General features: G+C 40.6%; 1 protein-coding gene across 1 annotated transcript in view; it reads left to right on the top strand.

Annotated features, from left to right (window-relative positions):
- Positions 1-19511, top strand: part of TTC3 (tetratricopeptide repeat domain 3) — a 124636-nt gene extending 105125 nt beyond the window's left edge. Inside the window, exons 37-46 of the mRNA XM_032354787.1 lie at positions 333-401; positions 1361-1457; positions 2752-2852; positions 5583-5673; positions 6100-6201; positions 10562-10923; positions 12717-12843; positions 13041-13181; positions 16713-16805; positions 17982-19511. Of these exons, the coding sequence (XP_032210678.1) occupies positions 333-401; positions 1361-1457; positions 2752-2852; positions 5583-5673; positions 6100-6201; positions 10562-10923; positions 12717-12843; positions 13041-13181; positions 16713-16805; positions 17982-18047 (1249 nt within the window). The 3' untranslated portion in view covers positions 18048-19511. The remainder of the gene's footprint in view (positions 1-332; positions 402-1360; positions 1458-2751; positions 2853-5582; positions 5674-6099; positions 6202-10561; positions 10924-12716; positions 12844-13040; positions 13182-16712; positions 16806-17981) is intronic.
- The last annotated feature ends 176 nt before the right edge of the window (positions 19512-19687 follow it).

Below are 19687 nucleotides of genomic sequence, written 5' to 3' on the forward strand. Positions count from 1 at the left end.
GGATATAGGTAGAATTTACTGTGTGGGATCGTGTCTTTAAAAATATTTGAGGGGCGCCTGGGTGGCTTAGTGGATTAAAGCCTCTGCCTTCGGCTCAGATCATGATCTCAGGGTTGTGGGATCGAGTCCCGCATCGGGCTCTCTGCTCAGCAGGGAGCCCGCTTCCCTCTCTTTCTCTGCCTGCCTCTCCATCTACTTGTGATTTCTCTCTGTCAAATAAATACATAAAATCTTTAAAAAAAAAATTAAAAAAAAATATTTGAAAATTAAAACAAAAATAAAAAATAAAAATATTTGAAAATTAATTGAAATTTGGTGATTTTCTTTCATAGATGCACCCAGGAAAATGATGGAAAGGAAAAGGAACATGAATTACTTCTGGATCAGTCCCTTGAAATCAGGCAAATTAAGCTTAAATTTGTTTTTATTGTCTTACTATACTTTTAATACCAGAGGCACCAGCACATTAGGCTTCTAAGTCTATTGTTGTAGCTTGTTTATTTTTAAAAAATAATTATGTGTTTCTGCTCTTGTTTTTATTTTATTCTTTAAAGTAACATGTAAATACATTTATTCTTTGAGTATTTTTATTTTATGATGTTCCTACTACTTTATTTCACATCGTCAGTTAAAAATCCTGAATTTATTATTGTTGACTACTCTTCTTTTGAATTCTGAAACTAAAACTGTGTTTTTTAAAACCTTTCTTTCGAGTTACTTAAAATAACAATCTCAACTTTGCTATGGTAGTTTGTTGCTCTACAGTAATAAGTTTAAGATTTTTATTATGAACCTGTAAAATGTTTTTGTTTTAATCTTTATTAACGGAAATAATGTGTTTACATACTGGTGGCCAGTGTATCCAGTAGTTAAGCAGTTGTGTTCGCATTTCTTGTTGAATATTATTTCACGTATACATTTCTATTCACGTCATGATTCTTGGCCTCTCTTTTTAACTCTTATAAACATATTGCCATGAATAACTTTGTACAGATCACTTTTTTCCTTTGAGTTATTTCCTTGTAATGTGTGTCAAAACAGAATTTCTGACAGAAAGGATGAGGGAATGTTCTGTAAAGCTTATTGATAGAGTCAGATTGCACTCCACCTGCCCTCATAAAAAGGACGAACCGGTTTCTCAGCATTTCCACCAAACAATTTTATATGTTCCTTTGATCATTTGTGAAGTGCCTAAAGGACGTATGAGTCTGAGTATTCAATAGTCAGATACTAGGCAAGAAGGTACTTTAGAGGATGTTATGTAAGTCTGTCTGTGGCATGATTCAAAGCTAGGCCTTTGGTTATCTCCCTGGTTTGGTTTGGTTTTGTTTTCAAGAATTTTTTTCCTTAATATTTGCAGTAATACATTGACAAATGAGAAAATGAAAGTAGAAGAATGTATAAAGAAAGGGAAGGAGAATTATGAAGAGAGTCTTCAAAGAGCTGTGGCTGCAGAGGTGAGTCTAAGACACTTGGTGATGGACAGTTACGGCAACGTATGTTTACTTTCTCTTCAATTATATATGAGTCATAACGGCATTGCCAAGAGGTGTGGAGTCCAGGGGATATCCTGTCACGTTTTTTTACCCTTAAACTTACATTGTGGTACATAGCTATACTCACGATGTACACCAGATTTTGCGATCTGCTTAACTATTATTGTAGTTCAGTCCTTTTCCATGCTGTACACTTAGAATGGCTTTATCATATGTAATTAAGTGATATACCATGAAGTAGCCAACCATAAAACATACTTGCCAGTACTATTAATATACTCTCAAAAGGAAAGAATATGCTTTTCCCCCCAGAAGAACATATACCAATGTCAGTGTACTGTTTGAGACACCGCTAAGACAAAAATCAAAATAATGACCTCTGGCTTTATTTTATTTAGTTCCCAAAATATGGCTGTCTTTGTTTTTCCCATTGAGAAGTAGTGTTCTTGGTTGGTGTTTATATCTGTGATTATTCTGGGAAATTAAAAAAAAAAAAAGCTTAGCTTACGTAGTCCACAGATGCACTTTTGATTAAATATCGGCTGTGCAGTTGCTTCTAAGGATAAGAGGGGGAAGAAAATCAAAGTACGTATATTTTTGGGTCCTATGCCCACATCTGTATTCATAAACTTCTTCAGGTCCCATTTACCACCATTTGGCCAGCCCGTCTACCTCGTGGGTCCGGGACTGACACCTGCATTAAAACAAAGCACTTCTGTATTTCTGTAGTGACTTAACGAAAATGGCCAGTAGGCTTATCGGGAAGCTAAAGAGTCTAAAGTTTTAAAAACCTGCCCCAAAGGCTTTTGAAGTTCATAATTAAAGCAACTTCTCGGAGGCCTTTGAATTTGAGAGGGTGCAGCCTTGGGGTTATTCTGCACGCCCGTGGCCCTCCGCTCTCCAGGAACAGGACCATAGGTAATACACATCAGGTGTGTCCATGCAGGTAGCCTGGCTCCGTGCTCATACATGGCTCAAGCAGTAAGCCATGTGGAAAGTTCCCTATCTGAGGAAATGTATCATTGAAGGTAAAATAATTTTACTGTCATTATGCTACTCTGTATTTAAATCCAGTTTTGTTTAATTCCTGTTCACTTGTGTGAAATTATGACATAATCCAGGTTCTAGTGATTCTGTCATCATCTGTCATTTAAGAAGAAACTTGAAAGTAGTTCAGAATGTTTAGGTTTTAACAACCTAAAATAGTTTGTTTCACTATCTTAAAATACTTAAACACTCTCTAATCTAATGTTAGGTATCTGTGCTTGAGAACTGGAAGGACATGGTTGTGTACAAATTACAGATCCTGGAATCACAGGCAGAAGGGTATCTTAAGAGCCTGAAGCTTCTGGGCAGGTACTGTGTGGTATCACAGATGTTCGTTCTGGCATGTCATTTAGTAAATTCAGGTTAGAGCTGATTTGAGAAAAAAATGTTTATATTAGACAGGACCTTTTTTTTTTTTTTTTAATGTGGGCTGGGCATGGAGGAAGAAGGGGCTTGAACTCATCACCCTGAGATTAAGACCTGAGCCAAAATTGGATGCTTAACTGATTGAGCCACCTAGGCGCCTCAAGACCATTTTATTTATTTATTTTTTTAAAAGATCACAAGTAGGCCAAGAGGCAGGCAGAGAGAGAGGAAGGGAAGCAGGCTTCCTGCTGAGCAGAGAGCCCGATGCGGGGCTTGATCCCAGGAACCTAGGATGGTGACCTGAGCCAAAGGCAGCGGCTTTAACCCTCTGAGCCACCCAGGCGCCCCAAGACCCGTTTTAATAGTTAAACAGTCAATACATGTTCAATTGTAGAAATATCAAAATATACAAACAAAACTAATAAAGATTATCCGTAATTCTAAATTGATGTGTAACTAGTTAGTATTTTGGAATAAATCATAATCATTAAATGTTTGAAAAAAAAATAAAATTTATGGGTTTTTTCCACCAACTAATATATAGGAAGCCCACTTTCATGTCAATAATTACATTTCTCTAACCTAATTTTGTGAAATTGGATAGTGTTCTAGCATGCAAATGTGTTGTGATTTATTAAACAACACTGTGATGGTATAGTCAGGTTATTTGCACATTCTATTAATAAAAGCTGCACTTCAGTGAGTTTCCTTGTAGCTAAATTTTTATGCACATCATTAATCATTTCCATGCAATAAATTTCTGGAATGATGATCACATTTTCAAACTTTTTAAAAAATTACTTTATATAAGAATAGTCACTTAACAGTTTTAGTGGTAGACAGAATGCAATGTCACTTCCAAAGATACTCACATGTGGTCCTTTTTTCAGATCTCTGTAATCTGTTTTGTTTTGTTTTGTTTTTTAAGATTTTATTTATTTATTTGACAGACAGAGATCACAAGTGGGCAGAGAGGCAGGCAGAGAGAGAGGAAGGAAAGCAGACTCCCTGCCGAGCAGAGAGCCCGTTGCGGGACTCGATCCCAGGACCCTGAGATCATGACCTGAGCCAAAGGCAGAGGCTTTAATCCACTGAGCCACCCAGGCGCCCTCAAATCTCCATAATCTTTACTTGTTTTTGTTTGACTTTGTTTTTGGAATAAGGTTTACCTGGGAGTTCTAAAGGGTCTTCTTCAGTCTAGCCTCAGCACTTTCTGTGTGGATTTTCACACAAGGGATTACTTTTCATCTGGTCTCTTTATCATATTCCACAGTCAGGTTTTTTATCCTTCTCTGTGCTTTTTACTTTATACTTCAGCTCTCAGTGTTGACCCTCTGAGGGTCATGGAAAAAGTTCTAACAGTTTTTATTTCTTGATTTTTCAAGATACAGTTTTTTCACATGAGAAAACGTTTCTAATGAGAGAAAACTAATATGCTGATTCGAATGACAAGACTGGTACAGCTGCAGTGGAGCTGCAGTGGATTTATCCGAAAGGCTGGTGTTTCATCTGGTCATGGGCTACACGTTATGGCAACTCTGGAAACGGAGCTCGCAGCCCTTCCATCTGGGAGTGTCAACTTCCTCATGAAGCACCACAGTACATGTAGCTTCTTTCTTAGGGATTTTGTATGAACTCTTTCAATCCACCAATGGATAATGAAAGAGAAAAGATGTAAAAGGAATGTTCTGGTTTTTCCTTAAGATATATAATGAGAACTGACACAACCATGGATTGATAATGTTACTGATTTCCCAGTTAGGAATGGAAAGCTTGTTTGTCACTTTTAGTAAAGGTGCTGAGATAAAAACTTACAGTCTGTTAGGCCTCATCCTTTATTTTACCATAATGTAAGGGTAAGGTTTTATTGAAATGTTTAAGTGTCCCAGGTTGCCCTTTTATTATTTTTTTTAACGTAAAAACAGCCTTTGATGTTAAACATGACGATGTTAAATGAAAAATGGTCAGATCTTCAAATTTAGGGCAAGAAACTAAAATTCAGGAGAATATGCTGTCTGCCCACCAGTTCGGGAAGTTTGGTTGATCAGTAATCAGATTTCCTCAAGTGTTTCTACTGGTGAGTCTGCAAGATACATAATTCTTTAAAAATAGTTTTCTATGTGGGACACCTGGGTGGCTCAGTCTGTTAAGCATCTGACTCTTGATTTCCAGTCAGGTCATGATCTCAGGGTTGAGAGATGGAACCCCACATTGGGCTCCATACTCAGTGGGGAGTCTGCTTGAAGATTTTATCCCTCTGTCCCTCCCCCAACACGTGAGCACTCTTTTGGACCCTCTAAAATAAATAAATCTTTAAGAAAAATAGTTTTGCATGTGTGATTATGTTAAATATATCTTTCTGGAGGGCCTGGGTGGCTGAATTGGTTAAGTGCCAGTCTTCTGCTCAGATCATAATTCCCTGGTCCTGGGATCGGGCCCCATGTCGGGCTCCTTGCCCAGCAAGGAACCTACTTCTCCCTCTCCCTCTGCCTGCCGCTTCCCCTGCTTGTGCTTGCTGTCTCTCTCTTTGTGTCAAATAAAATCTTTAAGAAAATAATGTATATGTAATCTTTCTCATGTTTACATGTTTTCATGTGCACTTTAGTGTTTTTAACTTTTAAAAACATTTCTGAAGTAGACAGTAAGCGATTTCATGTTTTTCTGCTGTTTCAGTGATTCTGCAACTTACCCTGATATGGAGTCTGATGTCCATTCATGGGAATCATTTCTTTCTAAGGTTAGAAAAGAAACTGAGAAAGCAAAGGTAAGTTATAAAATATTCTGTAATTCTTTCAAAACCTATATGATTGATTATAGTTCTCAGGAGGTAGGTTAGTGTCACTGAAACTCTTTTTTGAACTGTTTAAAGCAATATGTATTTTTTTGTTGTAATTATTAAAAGTTTTTCCTGAAAGTAATGCTGTTTTCTTAATTATATGTCTTAAACTCTGCCTGTAATTGAGAAAATTAGAGAAGTTATATTTGATAAGGCTGTAGAGCATTCCAATTAATATCTAATTTTCAACTTCTTTCAAGAAATAATTGTTCTGATACTTTGCATCTCTGTTAAATTTCCTGGAAGAGTGTTGACCATTTGTAAATATTTAGTAAGAAAAAAGTATTAATTCACAATGCTGATTTTCCCTGGGAATTTATTAGACGAGCTTAATACTTTCCCTTCTACCTACAGTCTCAGTATGAAGAACAAATTCAGGCAATTAAAAATGGCTCTCGGCTCAGTGAACTTCCTAAAGTGGAGATTCCCCAGCTTTCATTTCCTATCTGCAGCACAGTAAGTCTGTCACACCTTCTTTTTTTCTTACTTTTTTCTTTTTGTCCATGTGAAGAAAAGAAAATGGAACAGTAAACCACAGTTTCTTTCTTATTTGGCCAGACTAGATGCTTGTTGTTTGTATTCTAGGAGTGGGGATAAAATGGATTAATAAGTTGCCTTAGTGCTTTCATTATTGGTGCTGCTGGTTAACCCTTTAGGTTTTATAATAAACATTCTTATATAAATGGAAGATGAGTCTTCCTACACGAGTGTCTGAGGACAGGACTATAGTAAACACAGGGCTGGTACCTCTGCTTTCTTCTCTGGATACTGGTGTATGTGTTTCCTGTGTGTGAATGAATAATCCAAGAGGATCGGGTGGCTGTGATTTAGACCAACTCTGTCTACAGATAAAGTCTTATTCCTAGATGCTGTGGGTATAGGACCAAAATTAAGATTTGTTTTTTCATCAAATATAGACAAAAAAGTGCTATACCTGAGACATACAAAGGTTTTGTTAGTCTGATCTGTTGTATTTTACTGCTAATTTAAGGTATTTGCTGAATCTTTTGAATAACAATGATTGCTGAACCTGGCTCTGTATTTTAAAATATGCAGCACAGTAAAGGAAAACTATTTCTGTATTGTGGACTTTAAAATTTGGCTACACTGAGTATCACTTTATTGTATTCTCGAGTATGTATTTCTTACTTGGGCACAGAGCAGATGTTCAGCCAATACCACATTGAAAAGAATTAAGCCCAAAGGAGATCTGACTATAAGAATTTAAAGAGGGACTCTATTCGAGAGTTGATTAGAGGTAGGTTTCAGAATATGTGGGGACATTAAAATCTTCTGGTTGTGAAATAGTCTGCAGTAAGGAGACTCTTTTCCTTACATCCTGATTAGCACCTTCCTGCCACTGGCAGATCTTTGGGCTGTTCCCCAGCCTGGAGCACCAGCCTCACCCTCCACCTTCTGCCTCTTCCTAAAAGCCCAGTCAGGGCCACCCACATTTGTGCCTCACCCTGTGACCCTTCTGTCAGGTGTGTTAAGTCTCCTTAACATAGGTAACTACACTCGGGAGCTTGATCTTGAAAGTCTCATTCTAGCCAGTACCTTGCATACTAAGCATGCAAGCTTATTGTGGTTTCACCTGCCAGAAAATGTTTGGGTTCCTGAGTAGCTCAGTTGGTGGATTGTCTGCCTTTCGCTTGGATCGTGATCTCAGAGTCCTGGGATCGAGCCCTGGATGGGGCTCCCTGCTCTGCAGGGGGCCTGCTTCTCCCTTTCCCTCTGCCTGCCGCCCCTCCTGCTTGTGTCCTCTCTCTTTAATAAATAAATAAAATCTTTAAAAATAAAAAATAAAAAAATTTGGAGTGGCTCAGATGGTGGCTGAGATGGTTAAGCATCTGCCTTACGCTCAGGCCATAATCTCCAGATCCTGAGATGGAGCCCCACATCGGGCTCCCGGCTCAGTGGGGAGTCTCTTTCTCCCTCTCCCTCTGCCTTTCCCCCTGCTTATGCTCTCTCTGTCTCTCAAATGAATAAATAAAATCTTTTAAAAATTTTGAAATAAAATAAACATAAAAAGGTTTGTGTTCCTCCTGCTTGTGCTTCCTCTCTCAAATAAATAAATAAAATCTTTTAAAAAAATAAATAAAACATTAAAAAGTTTGGCCACCTTGGGGCGCCTGGGTGGCTCAGTGGGTTAAAGCCTCTGTCTTTAGCTCAGGTCATGGTCCTGGGGTCCTCCACTCAGCAGCTTCCCCCTCCCTCTCTGCCTACCTCTCTGCCTACTTGTGATCTCTCTCTGTCATATAAATAAAATCTTAAAAAAAAAAGTTTGGTCACCTTGAACTGAGTAATATACTCTGTTGAGATCCATTTTCTTCTCTCCATAGAAAAACATTTTTCGGGACGCCTGGGTGGCTCAGTTGGTTAAGCAGCTGCCTTCGGCTCAGGTCATGATCCCAGGGTCCTGGGATCGAGTCCCACATCGGGCTCCTTGCTCGGTAGGGAGCCTGCTTTCCTCTGCCTGCCTCTCTCTCTGCCTGTGCTCGCTAGCTCTCTCTCCCTCTGTCTCTGACAAATAAATAAATAAAATCTTAAAAAAAAAAGAAAAACATTTTTCTCTGTTGAACTGAGTAAGATAGTAGAGTTTGATGTAGAATTAAAGATCACTTATTTATGTTTCTCAGTTTTGTTTTGGTTTTTTTTTTTTTGAGATTTATTTGAGAGAGAGTTTGGCAGGGAGGGACAGAGGGAGAATCACAGGCAAACTCTGTGCTGAATGCAGAGCCTGAGGCAGGGATCTGTCTCACAACCCTGAGGGGTTGGTTGTGAGGGGTTCATGACCTGAACCAAAACCAAGAGTCAGATGCTCAACTGACTGTGCCACCCAGACCCCCCTTTTTATTTTATTTATTTTTTTTTATTTTAGAGAGTATGTGTTTCTAAGTTCTTAGTGGCAGACATGGAAGGGAAAAAAATGTGAGATCTCAGTAGAATGTTTGCTATTAATTTTTAGTTGTATCTTATATAATTTTATAAATACACAAAAGAATTTTATTTTTTTTTAGATTTTATTTATTTATTTGACAGAAAGAGAGATCACAAGTAGGCAGCGAGGCAGGCAGATAGAGGGGGGGAAGCGGGTTCTCTGCTGAGCCGAGAGCCCAGCCCGATATGGGGCTCGATCCCAGGACCCTGAGATCATGACCTGGGCCGAAGGCAGAGGCTTAACCCACTGAGCCACCCAGGTGCCCCAACAAAAGAATTTTAATATCTAAGCCTTGGGAACTCTTAGGGTTCCAGGAACTTAAGTAATAAGTGTCCCTAAAAACCATTAGCTTCGTGTGTCATTTCTCCCCCATTCATTCATTGGGTATTTAGTGGTGATCAAGATTAGATGTGGTCTGTTCCCTCAAAGGGCATATGGGTTTGGGAAAAGAGAGTCATTAAGCCCATAATTATAAGTAAAGTGTGCCAGGGTTTTGCATAGGAGCAAAAAAATGCTTTAGCAGCATAAATTAGAAGGCATTAACCTAACCTAGAGGTCTGGGCCTCAGCAGAAGATTCCCTGTTGGAGGTCTCGGTGAGTCAGAGATCTGGAATAGGAATTAACTAACCAGTCAGAAGGAAGACATGGGTGTGTGTTTGAGAAAGGGTGGATGGTGTGATACTTGGAGGGTCAGAGTGTTTCAAATGGAAGAAACAGCATATTTGGAGGCTAGAAAAACAGAGAATACTTCTTTCATGGATATAAAAGAAGTTCAGTGTGACAGAGGAGGGCTTTGGTGAGAAAAATCATGAAAGTACCCAGGGGCCAGAACGAAGGGAACCTTGCTCTGTAAGGTGTGTTTAGCAGTTTGGCTTTTCCTGAGGTCACTAAGAAGCCAATATAGGTTTCAAGTAAGGCGATGCCATCAGCTCGCCCACAATGGAGAGCAGTGGGAGAGGGGCTCACCATCAACAGCTGTGTCCTGGCTTAGAGAGTGGGGGTCGGGCTGGAGGGAGAGAGCAGGTTTGAGAGGTATTTAGGATGAACAGTGGAAAGAACTATACTGCCTGTGAGATGGGGTGGGGCATGGTGTGTGTATTTGGGGGAGTTAAGTCAAATCTGGTGTTCTGTCCATGAGGGGGACACCCAAGACTGAGCTGAGCCTGATTTTGAAGACACTGAGTTTAAATGGCCTTGGATTTGCCTAAGAGGAAGTTTGGATTTGTAGGTTTGGATCTGAGGAACACATTCAAGACTAGAATCATTTAAAAAGTGGGCATTATCAGTACTAAGCACAGTCACTGAGGCATGGAAGAATGTGAAATGTCCTGGGGAAAAACGTGAATCTCCACCCCAGCAGCGTCCTAGGGAACATCCACATTAAGGCACAGACAAGCATTAAGAACTGCAGAGAGAGGGGCGCCTGGGTGGCTCAGTCAGTTAAGCATCTGCCTTTGGGTCAGGTCATGATCCCAGGGTCCTGGGATCGAGCCCCGCATGGGGCTTCCTGCTCAGCGGGAAGCCTGCTTCTCCCTCTCCCCGTCTCGCTGCTTGTGTTCGTTCTCTCACTGTGTCTCTCTCTGTCAAATAAATAAATAAATAAAATCTTTTAAAAAAAGAAAGAAAGAACTGCAGGGAGAGCCTGGGAAGGGGCTGCAGAGAGGTGGGCGGGAGGCCAGCAGTGTGGAGCCCAGGAGAGCTCATTTTAAAGTGAAGATAAAGAGCAGTTTTCTCAAAACAAAACTGTTTAGTTTATTGTATTTAAGTTTCCTGTGCACTTGAGCACCCAAGTTTTATTACAATCATGCTAAATCGTCAGTCTTGTGCACGGACGTTTCTCGTAGTGATCCAAGGACTATGGTATATTCTTCCCAGGTTCTTCCTGCGGGACTTCCTGAGTCTTCAGGCCATGAAGATCACGGAACCTCCACTTCTTCGAGTCATGGGCCTGGAAACCAAACAGCAGTTCCTGAGGATTCAGGTCTGGTCTCTGCCAGTGATGGCCCAGTGGGGGCTTCCTCCCCACCATTAACAGGATCGCTCTACCATCAGCCCGAAGTCCCCCAGCTGCCAGAGTATAAGAGCACGGGCCAGGAAACTCCGCCCAAACAGAGCCTTGTGGCTGATCAGAAACTACCTGTTCTTCTAGGACGTGCTACCCGCTCAAGCCAGTCTCCAAAAAAGCCGTTCAATAGTATTATCGAGCACCTGTCAGTGGTATTCCCATGTTACAACAGGTATGGATATAAAGTGCCTGTGACTCTGTTAAATACTTCGTTGAACTGAGGTTTCCTGATCAGATAACATTATGGCCAGTTAGGGGCTAAAGTGGAAACAACTCCATAGTTGTTTTACTCAGAAAAGATAGGTGCTGCATTTTTTTCTTTTTTTCTTTTGTAAACATAGAGGTGAGCATTTTAAACCAACTTTTTGATGTGTGGATCTAGACTGAAAACACTGAATCCTGGTTACTCCACAGTCATCAGAACCTAGGGTAATTTGCTGATATTTTGATGAGGTCAGTAACATGCTCCAGTCCTAGCATGAAGTCCCTAAATGAAAAAACAAAACTGCAGAGCATTAGTTTCGTATCATTTGGGGGAGGAAATACCACCTAGCAAGGAAGGCAGCAACAAATTACACCTTGCTAGTACCTCTGATTTGTTAGAGGTGTGATGTTGGGAGGACTAGGTGTGATTTGATAGTGAATCAGGCCTGTGGGTGTGTTACAGAGGGTCCTTAGGGTGGAGATTGCTGCTTTATCTAAGCCAGTGAGTGTTTGCACCACAACCCCTGGCCTCAGTCTCCAGGTTGGTATGAGGGAGCAGAAGTGCTCCCTGTCTCAGCCAAGGAGAGAAGCAGTGAAGGTAGTGTCTCAGGGATACAGCTAGGAAGAGGGGAATCCACATCCCAGAATGACCCTCTGTACTCTGTCCCATGTGATTTCTGTCTTTGATACAGTATTAGTTGCAAGTTTTAAAATTACACTTTTGAAACAAAGTAGTGGTTAAATTATAATTGGCTAGAATTAATGTTTTGCATCTGTTGGTGGAGCCCTGCTTATTTAAAAATAAGTATATGCCATTGGCATATCTACCCTAAGTTTGAGAAATATTGTAAGTTCTCGCAATAGCAGTCCCCATGTCAGTTGTAAAAAATGCTCATCATAGGGGCAGCTAGGTGGCTCAGTGGATTAAAGCCTCTGCCTTCAGCTCAGGTCATGATCCCAGAGTCCTGGGATCGAGCCCCACATCGGGCTGTCTGCTCAGCAGGGAGCCTGCTTACTCCTCTCTCTCTCTGCCTGCCTCTCTGCCTACCTGTGATCTCTGTCAAATAAATAAATGAAATCTTTAAAAAAAAAAAAATGCTCATTATAATTACCAGAAGTACCTTACAAATAAAATGGTTTGCAATCCTGACTAAATTGGGGAGAGTTTAAACAACTGAATAGAAATGCATCCTGATTTTCTGAAAATTAAAACATTTGAGGTATTAGTGCTCCAAATATCAAGTTCCTATTGATTAATGGTTTAATTCCATCCACTGGTACTTGTGAAATATTCAGGCTTTGAAAACCTTGTTGTCAGGTTTTTTTAAGGAGGCAGTCAACAAATCTAGTTTCCCCCTAGGTAAAGGAGATTTTACTGATTTCAAGTCAGAACCAGTGTTGTCTGATCAGTCATTGATTTAGCATAAAGCTACAATATATCCAGCCTATATGAAATTCGGTTTCAAAGTAGATACAGATATCCCAGATGGATCTAGCAGATTAAACTGTTCTGTTATTTTGAAATTCTAGTAAAATAAATATTTAGAAATAGTACTGGAATTTTCATAACTACTTGTAAAGAGTGATTCTCTTGCTTTTATGTACAGTTACCATTGTTTAATTTTGTTTGTGTGTATTTGGTTTCTTTCTTATAGGTGTTGGGTTAATATGGGCACATAATATTTCCACATAGTAGAAAACTTTGACTTTCTCTTGTCATTTATCTCCACTTCCTTTTTTTTTTTTTTTTTTTTTTTTAAGCACTGAGCTTGCTGGTTTTATTAAAAAAGTACGAAACAAGAACAAGAACTCACTCTCGGGATTGAGTATTGATGAAATTGTCCAAAGAGTGACAGAACACATTCTGGATGAACAGAAAAAGAGAAAGGTCAGTGTTTGATCCAGCTACAATAAAGTGGTCCACTTTGTTTATAAAATATGAGAATGAGAAAAAGCAAAAAACAAAACAAAAAACAAAAAAAACCCCACAACTGTATCCAGCCAAAGTCTGGAGAACTCTTCAGTTAAGATAGAAGATCTGGGTCACTAAACTTGCTTCTTTCCCCACCCACTTTATCTCTGTAGCCAAATTCAAATTCAGGAAAGGATAAGAAATTATCTGAGGCCAACTCTGCTGCTTCTATGACCAGGGCCTCCCAGGGTCCATCCTCTGTGATTGCTGGACCATCACCCAAAACCAAGGGACAGAAGACAGAAGATTCCCCTGTGAGTATTACATGTGTGACAGTGGAGTCAGTTTTGTTTTTTTAATGTACAAAATAGTTAATCCATGATTTAGCCCCATTCTTTTCATTTCTAGACCTAATTTATGTGATCTTAAAATTAGAAACCAGGGGCTCCTGGCTGGCTCAGTTTGTAGAGAGTGAAACTCTTGATCTTGGGGCTGTGAGTTTGAGCCCCGTGTTGGCCGTGGAACCTACTTTAAAAAAAATATTACGGTCTTTTAGATGGCTTAGTCACTTAAGCATGGACTCTTGATTTTGGCTCAAGTCATGATCTCAGGGTGAAGACCTTTGACAGGCTCTGTGCTCAGTAGGGAGTGTGTTTGAGATTCTCTCTCTCCCTCTTCCTCTGCCCCTCTCCCACTCGTCTGTGTGCACTCACTCTCACTCTGTCTCACAAATAAATCTTTAAAAAATATTAGAGACGAAATTTAGATGTACTTGAGTGTCCCATTAGAACAGTCTGTGAAACAGTGAGGTCATCTCTGCTTTTGTGGGTATCTGTGGGTCCCTGTTGGGAGACGCCCCTGCACTAGAGAGACCAGGGGAGTTCTGGCCGCATTGTAGGAACTGGGCCTACTGACAGTCAAATACAAGTTAATTTTTATATTAAGTGTGATATTTTGAATAGTTGGGGAAAATGATTTTTGAATCATTTTATTTCCGTGTCACTATGGGCTTTGGAATCCCAGACCTCGTTCTGTCATTTAGTCGCACTGTGAGCTCAGATCATACGTGCTTGTTGTGGCTGTTGTGTGGATGACGTGCTGGAATAGAAGGGTCAGGGTCTGACTCTGTGTTCAGGCAGGTCTGGTAGCTTCCCTTCTCTCTCCCCTCGAGTGCCTTAATGGGGCGAGGGGCACTGCAATGTGCTAAACTTGCCTTAATTTGATATACAGATTTAAAATGTTCTTTGTTCTTTTGGGCAGTAAGAATGTTAATTTTACATAGTTTTTTTTCCCCCCATAAAATACTGTGGTAGTTATCTCAGTTGATAAGGCATTATACTTGTCTTTATAACGAAGAAACCGAGGCACAGATGATTCATGCCGCTTGCCAGCACTCCTTCATTCGGTCTGGGTGTGTAGCATGCAGTTCCCTAACCCTCACCACCTGGACCCAGCTGATGCTAGGGACTGTGTAGTAGGAACCAAACATGTGGTTGAAAGAGGCCATTCAGGGCTGCATGCTCTGGGTTAAATTCTGGTATAAAGCATGTTTTCCCCTTTTGTCCAACTGTGATACCAGTTTATTTTTTTAAAGATTTTATGTATCTATTTGAGAGAGCAGGAGCAAGCCTGAGTCGGGGGAGGAGTAGAGGGAGAAGGAGAAGCAGACTCCCCGCTTAGCAGGGAGTCTGATGCCAGGACTCAATGGTGACCTGACCCAAAGTCAGGTGCTTAACTGACTGAGCCACTCGGGCTCCCTGGTATCAGAGTTTAAATGAAATGAAAATTAGAAGAGTTCCTGGCCCCGCAGTGGAGTCAGCGATCCCTGATTGCACAGAATACTAGTTTGCTGGCTTGAACTAAACAGCAAATCTTTGTGTGAACTTGTGTTTTTATTCCTCCTTTACATTTGTCTACCATTCTTTGGATAGTCTCCAAACCACATACACTCATTTCCCAGAGCGTCTGACTCCAGTCAGAGCGCTTAGGAGCACGCGGAGCATTTGGAGCATTCGTTCAAGACCCCGCCGGAGTGCCTCCCTCTCCCCAGGCTGCTGACGGCCCAGGTGCTGTGTGGCCCTCCCGCCGGCCGGATTCTCAGAGCGTCCTCCCTGACAACCCCCCCACCCCCACCTGAGATAGAATGCAGTCACCGTCAGGGGAGAGAGTACTTTCTGCTTCATGGTTGTTGGCGATCATAAAGTTGTAAAAGCTGACTTATAAGAAGACTATGCCTTCAAACTGGGACTTAGTTTGATAATTATAGTTAGTTTTTTAAAAATTAAAAGTAGTTTGCTTAATCTTTTCAAATTACAAAAGCAGTGTGTATACTGTTCATAGTAGCAAATACAAATTAAAAGCCTTTAAAGAACCCCAAAACCCACCCTCGGGTAACCAGTATTATGATATCAGTATGTATTTTTCTAAACTCCTTTGTCTGTGTGTTTATATGTGAATTTAGTCAAAATGATACTTTTTTTGTGTCTTTTTTTCCTACTTAGAAATGTATGTGTCCATCTTTTCATGCTAATAAAAATAAGTCCAGTTAACAAGGTTTTTCAAGCCAAACCTAGCTCTGAGCTTTGCAGAGGCCTTAATTTGCCCTTCCATGGGACTGACATTTCCGTTGCTTCCCTGACCCTCCCCTCAGGGGCCACAGAGTGGAGACAGAGCACCTCATTTTACTGTATCTACCCCATCAGTGCCCGGGGAGAGACAGAAAACCTAGTCAGCAGTTCAGGGTCTTCAGAGCCTTTAGACACTGTCCCCATCTGCATCCCTGACCTTAATCCCACAGCCAGGGCTGCTTTCATTCACTCGCCTGACAGTTTATGGAGAATCATTTTGGGGCCAGGTTCTGTGCCATTTGCTAAGGATATAGATGAACAGGACTGCTTCCTGGCCTTCAGGTGCTCAGAGTTGGGAGGGGAGGAGGAGTTGGAAAATAATGGTGCAGTGTGTGTAGGTGCCGGGAGTTGTAGGGGGACCTTGTACCTGGTGTCCTGGGTGGCACTCGGGTCTGCTTTCACAGAAAGTGCTGTCTGTGCTCACCAGACTGTGTGCTGCTTGAGCCGGAAACTCTCCCATTCAGCTCTGTGCCCTCGCGGCCGCACAATCCCTGACCTCAGATGTTTGCTGAATGAGCCATCAGTTTGTTTTGTTTTGATTTGCACACGTAATCCACATTCATAGAAACTTTAGAAAATAGCAAAGAAAAAAGTTAAATCTCTTAACTGAAAGTAACTGCTGTTTGCATTCTAGATCTTTCCAGGCTCTTTATAAGGTATCTCTCTCTATGCCCATTCTCCTTATTTCAGAAAAATCAATTATGTGATTATATGATACGTACTGTTTTATAACCTGCTTTTATTCAGAGGGTTGTTGTCACCAGCTTTTTGTGTCAGGGATTTTTGGACTTCCATCATGATTTCAGTTAGCCCCACAATAGTCCATGGGGTGGATGTTTCATAATTTATGTTTCTGTCCCCAACTGTTAGATAATTAGATGAGTGATTAATTTATAATATTCATACCATAGTTTGGGTGTGGTTTGGGATAATTAGAAATTTGTAATAATTTCCTGGGAACCTATTAGCCATATAAAACATTTTTTCCTATGAGAAAATTAGAACTTTAAAGGTGTATTTTTTCTTTTTTGTGTGTTTGTAATTTTTCTTAGGAAATGCTATTAAAAAATAAGTTATTCCCTCAGCCTGCTTAGCTATAATTGGGAGTAATTTGCCACCTTAATGACAAAAGTATATAAAGGCCACTTGTAGAAAGAGCTTATGTAATAGAAAGGAATTGGGCTATTCTTTATTACTGGGACACGTTTGTCTCCACAGGCATCGGGGGCAGCTTCCTGTGAACTATGCCATGAAGTATTCAAATCCAAAAATGTGCGTGTGCTAAAATGTGGACACAAGTTTCACAAAGGGGTAAGAATTCTCTTTGGCCATCCTGATATCATGCATTTTGACTGTTAAGTATTTTGAACATAACAAGGGACTTTTTTCCCTCGGTGTCAATACTAATTGTGTTTTCAAAGCACTTTCTGCATAAGCCTCCTTGTGCCAGTGTCCATTGTCTCCCTTTTCAAAGATTGCTGCTGTGGAAAAGGGGAGAGGCCTCCTGGGCTCTGGGGTGTGCACTTCTGTGCACTGTCCTTTCCATCCATCACATCAGGGGTGGAGGAGAACAGTCCTAGTTGGCTCCCTCAAATACATCGGTGCTGAAATTCAAAACAGTATTTGTTTCTTGAAAGGTACTTTCTTACACACATGGATGCATAGATGCACAGTGCAACATTTTGTCGATTTAGTGCAGTATATGAAGTACATTTAACATTTTAGAGGAGAAAAGCTAAACCTAACTGGGCCCATTATGCTAGATCCTGGGAGATCCTGGCTTAGAAATTTTCAAGATCTTTCGATAAATATTTTGGATGCTGTGGGCATTCATTCTCCATGCTTGCTTCTGGTTAGGTCTCTGCCATGTCAGTTTATTAATCTCTTGAAAAAAGGGATAAAAACAATACACTTACTAGGAGGAGTCAAGACAGCTCGCAGTCTCTTGTGTGGCCTGTCTCCTGCAGGTTTAGGGGTGTTGTACTTGGGCTCTCAGACTTAACACATACACCGAGCTCTTAGCAGCAACAAGGCAGCCACAAGCAACTTGGGACCACAGTGGGTAGAAAGTTTCCAGTCAAGGATGTGGTATGGAGGCTGGTGGGAGGTACAAGAAGCAAGATCAGGCAGAGAGAGAATCGGTTAGAAATTGGGTGAGTCTCAGGACCAAGAAAATGCCAACCCCTGGAATGAAATGCCAAGACTGAAGCTGGAGTGTAGGGAAAGTGGAGGGACAAGGCCGTCCCCCTCAGATCAGGTTGGAAGCCCAGAGTCCATGGGTCAGATTCTGAGGCAAGATGATTTGTCCCTAGGGCTTAGGGCACACCCCTCTCTTGAGTAGGCATCAGTGATCCTGAGTGTCGGGCAGCTCCAGGCCCCACCAGACATGGAGGTGAACTTAACCATGTCTGTTGAGGAGCAAGATGGGGGAACTAAGGCTCCCCATGTTCCTGAAGACACTGACTGATTTCATTTTCTCATTTTCAGTGCTTTAAGCAGTGGCTGAAAGGGCAGAGCTCTTGCCCAGCCTGCCTTGCTCAGGATCTCCAGTAAGAAGAGTAGCCAGCACCTTCTGGAAAAGGCCAGCCTGCTTTCCTAGGTAGTCACAGTTCACTGAAGAGTAATTTACTGTTTTGTTGAATTGGAAGAATAACAATATATTACTTCTGGTATAAAAAGCAAACATTTGAAGATTCTTTGCACTGTGTGTCGCAATGCTAATAAGTAGAAATCTTTAATACAATTGATGGTAATTCCCCTGCTCTTATTAAACACTTCAGTAATAACAAATAGTGGCTAATAAAATTATGTGTAGCCACATTTCTAAATTGTTGGGGCTGCTTACAGAGGTGCCTTCTGAGATGGAAGGCTTCTTTTGGGAAGTGTTGTGAGCACCTCAAAGCAGTACTTGAATTTAAAGTATTCTGACCTATTAAAGTCCCCCAGGTTAAAATTTTTACAAGTCAGTATTCCTTATAACATGCCTACATTTTTCCTCAAAGATTCTGCATTTAAATGGGCTTAAGCAAACACATTTCAATAATCTCTAGTAAATGGTAACTTGTCCCCTGATTTAAACCAAAATATTCAAATCTTCTTTTCATGAGACACCATGTGCTTTTGCTTTTTCATTTCATTATTTTATTCCCCCCAGTAGATTTATAAAGAGCTTATTTTTCATCACCCAAAAGATGGAGTCTGATTTCTTATTAGTGTCAGCCAAGACTTTTTTTTTGCCTTGAAAATTGAGGCTACTTATTCATCACCCAATCCCACATTTGGAACTTCTTTGAATATCTTACTCTTACTAGCAGCATTTGTCCTTTTTCATGAGTTAGAAGACGAATGTTTGGGTATCTTTGTCTAACACATAGTAGGCACCATAGGGAAATAGTCACTATGATTCCCCTCCCTTATCCCACCACCAGAAAGAGGCACTTGTGTAGTTAGGCCGTCCTAGGTGTCTGTGTTTCACTTGTTCTGTGTTTGACATTTGTGCGAAGTAATGCATGCACTCTTATACTGTGGTGTGAGAACAAAACTTTAACTGCATTAGAATCTGTTAAAATACTAGATCTCTTTAGTGATTTGTAGTCAGTGGTAAATATAGAAACGTGAATTCTGGACACATTCCATTTCTCTCAGACATCAACAAAATGTTTTCATTGGGTTCTTTGTTCCTCTGGAAGCTCACAGTCCCAGATTCGTGAACTAATTTGGTCACCTTCCTCAGCCTTGGTTGCTTGTGAGTTTTGATGTCTTAGTGACTTAGTCTATAGATGCTCACTCTTTATTTTGAGGCAGATTCTCCTTGCAGGTCCCTGAAACATTGTCTACATGTTCACAAGAACAGAACTGTAGGTAGATATGTAGGGACCAGTTTGTAGCAGCAGGTACAAAGGAAAAGAAGAGCAGCTAGAGAGTGAGAAAATGTGTTTTGTACATCAAACAGATATTGTGAACATGCCTTACACATGTCCTGGTGTAAGTTTCAAAATAAAGAACATTCTAAAATAATACCGGTTTACTGTCATGCTTGTCCATTTTCCTCAAAAAAATTTTAAAAAGAATTCTAGAAAATTCGAGATACTTACATTATCTTCATTTGGAAAAGAGGAGCCATGATACATCCAAAGAGTCTAACCAAGAATCTTAGGAATTTTAGAGCCTGGATCAAAAAACATCCCTCTGTG

Source organism: Mustela erminea, chromosome 1 (genome assembly GCF_009829155.1).
Source record: "Mustela erminea isolate mMusErm1 chromosome 1, mMusErm1.Pri, whole genome shotgun sequence".
Lineage (NCBI taxonomy): Eukaryota > Metazoa > Chordata > Mammalia > Carnivora > Mustelidae > Mustela > Mustela erminea.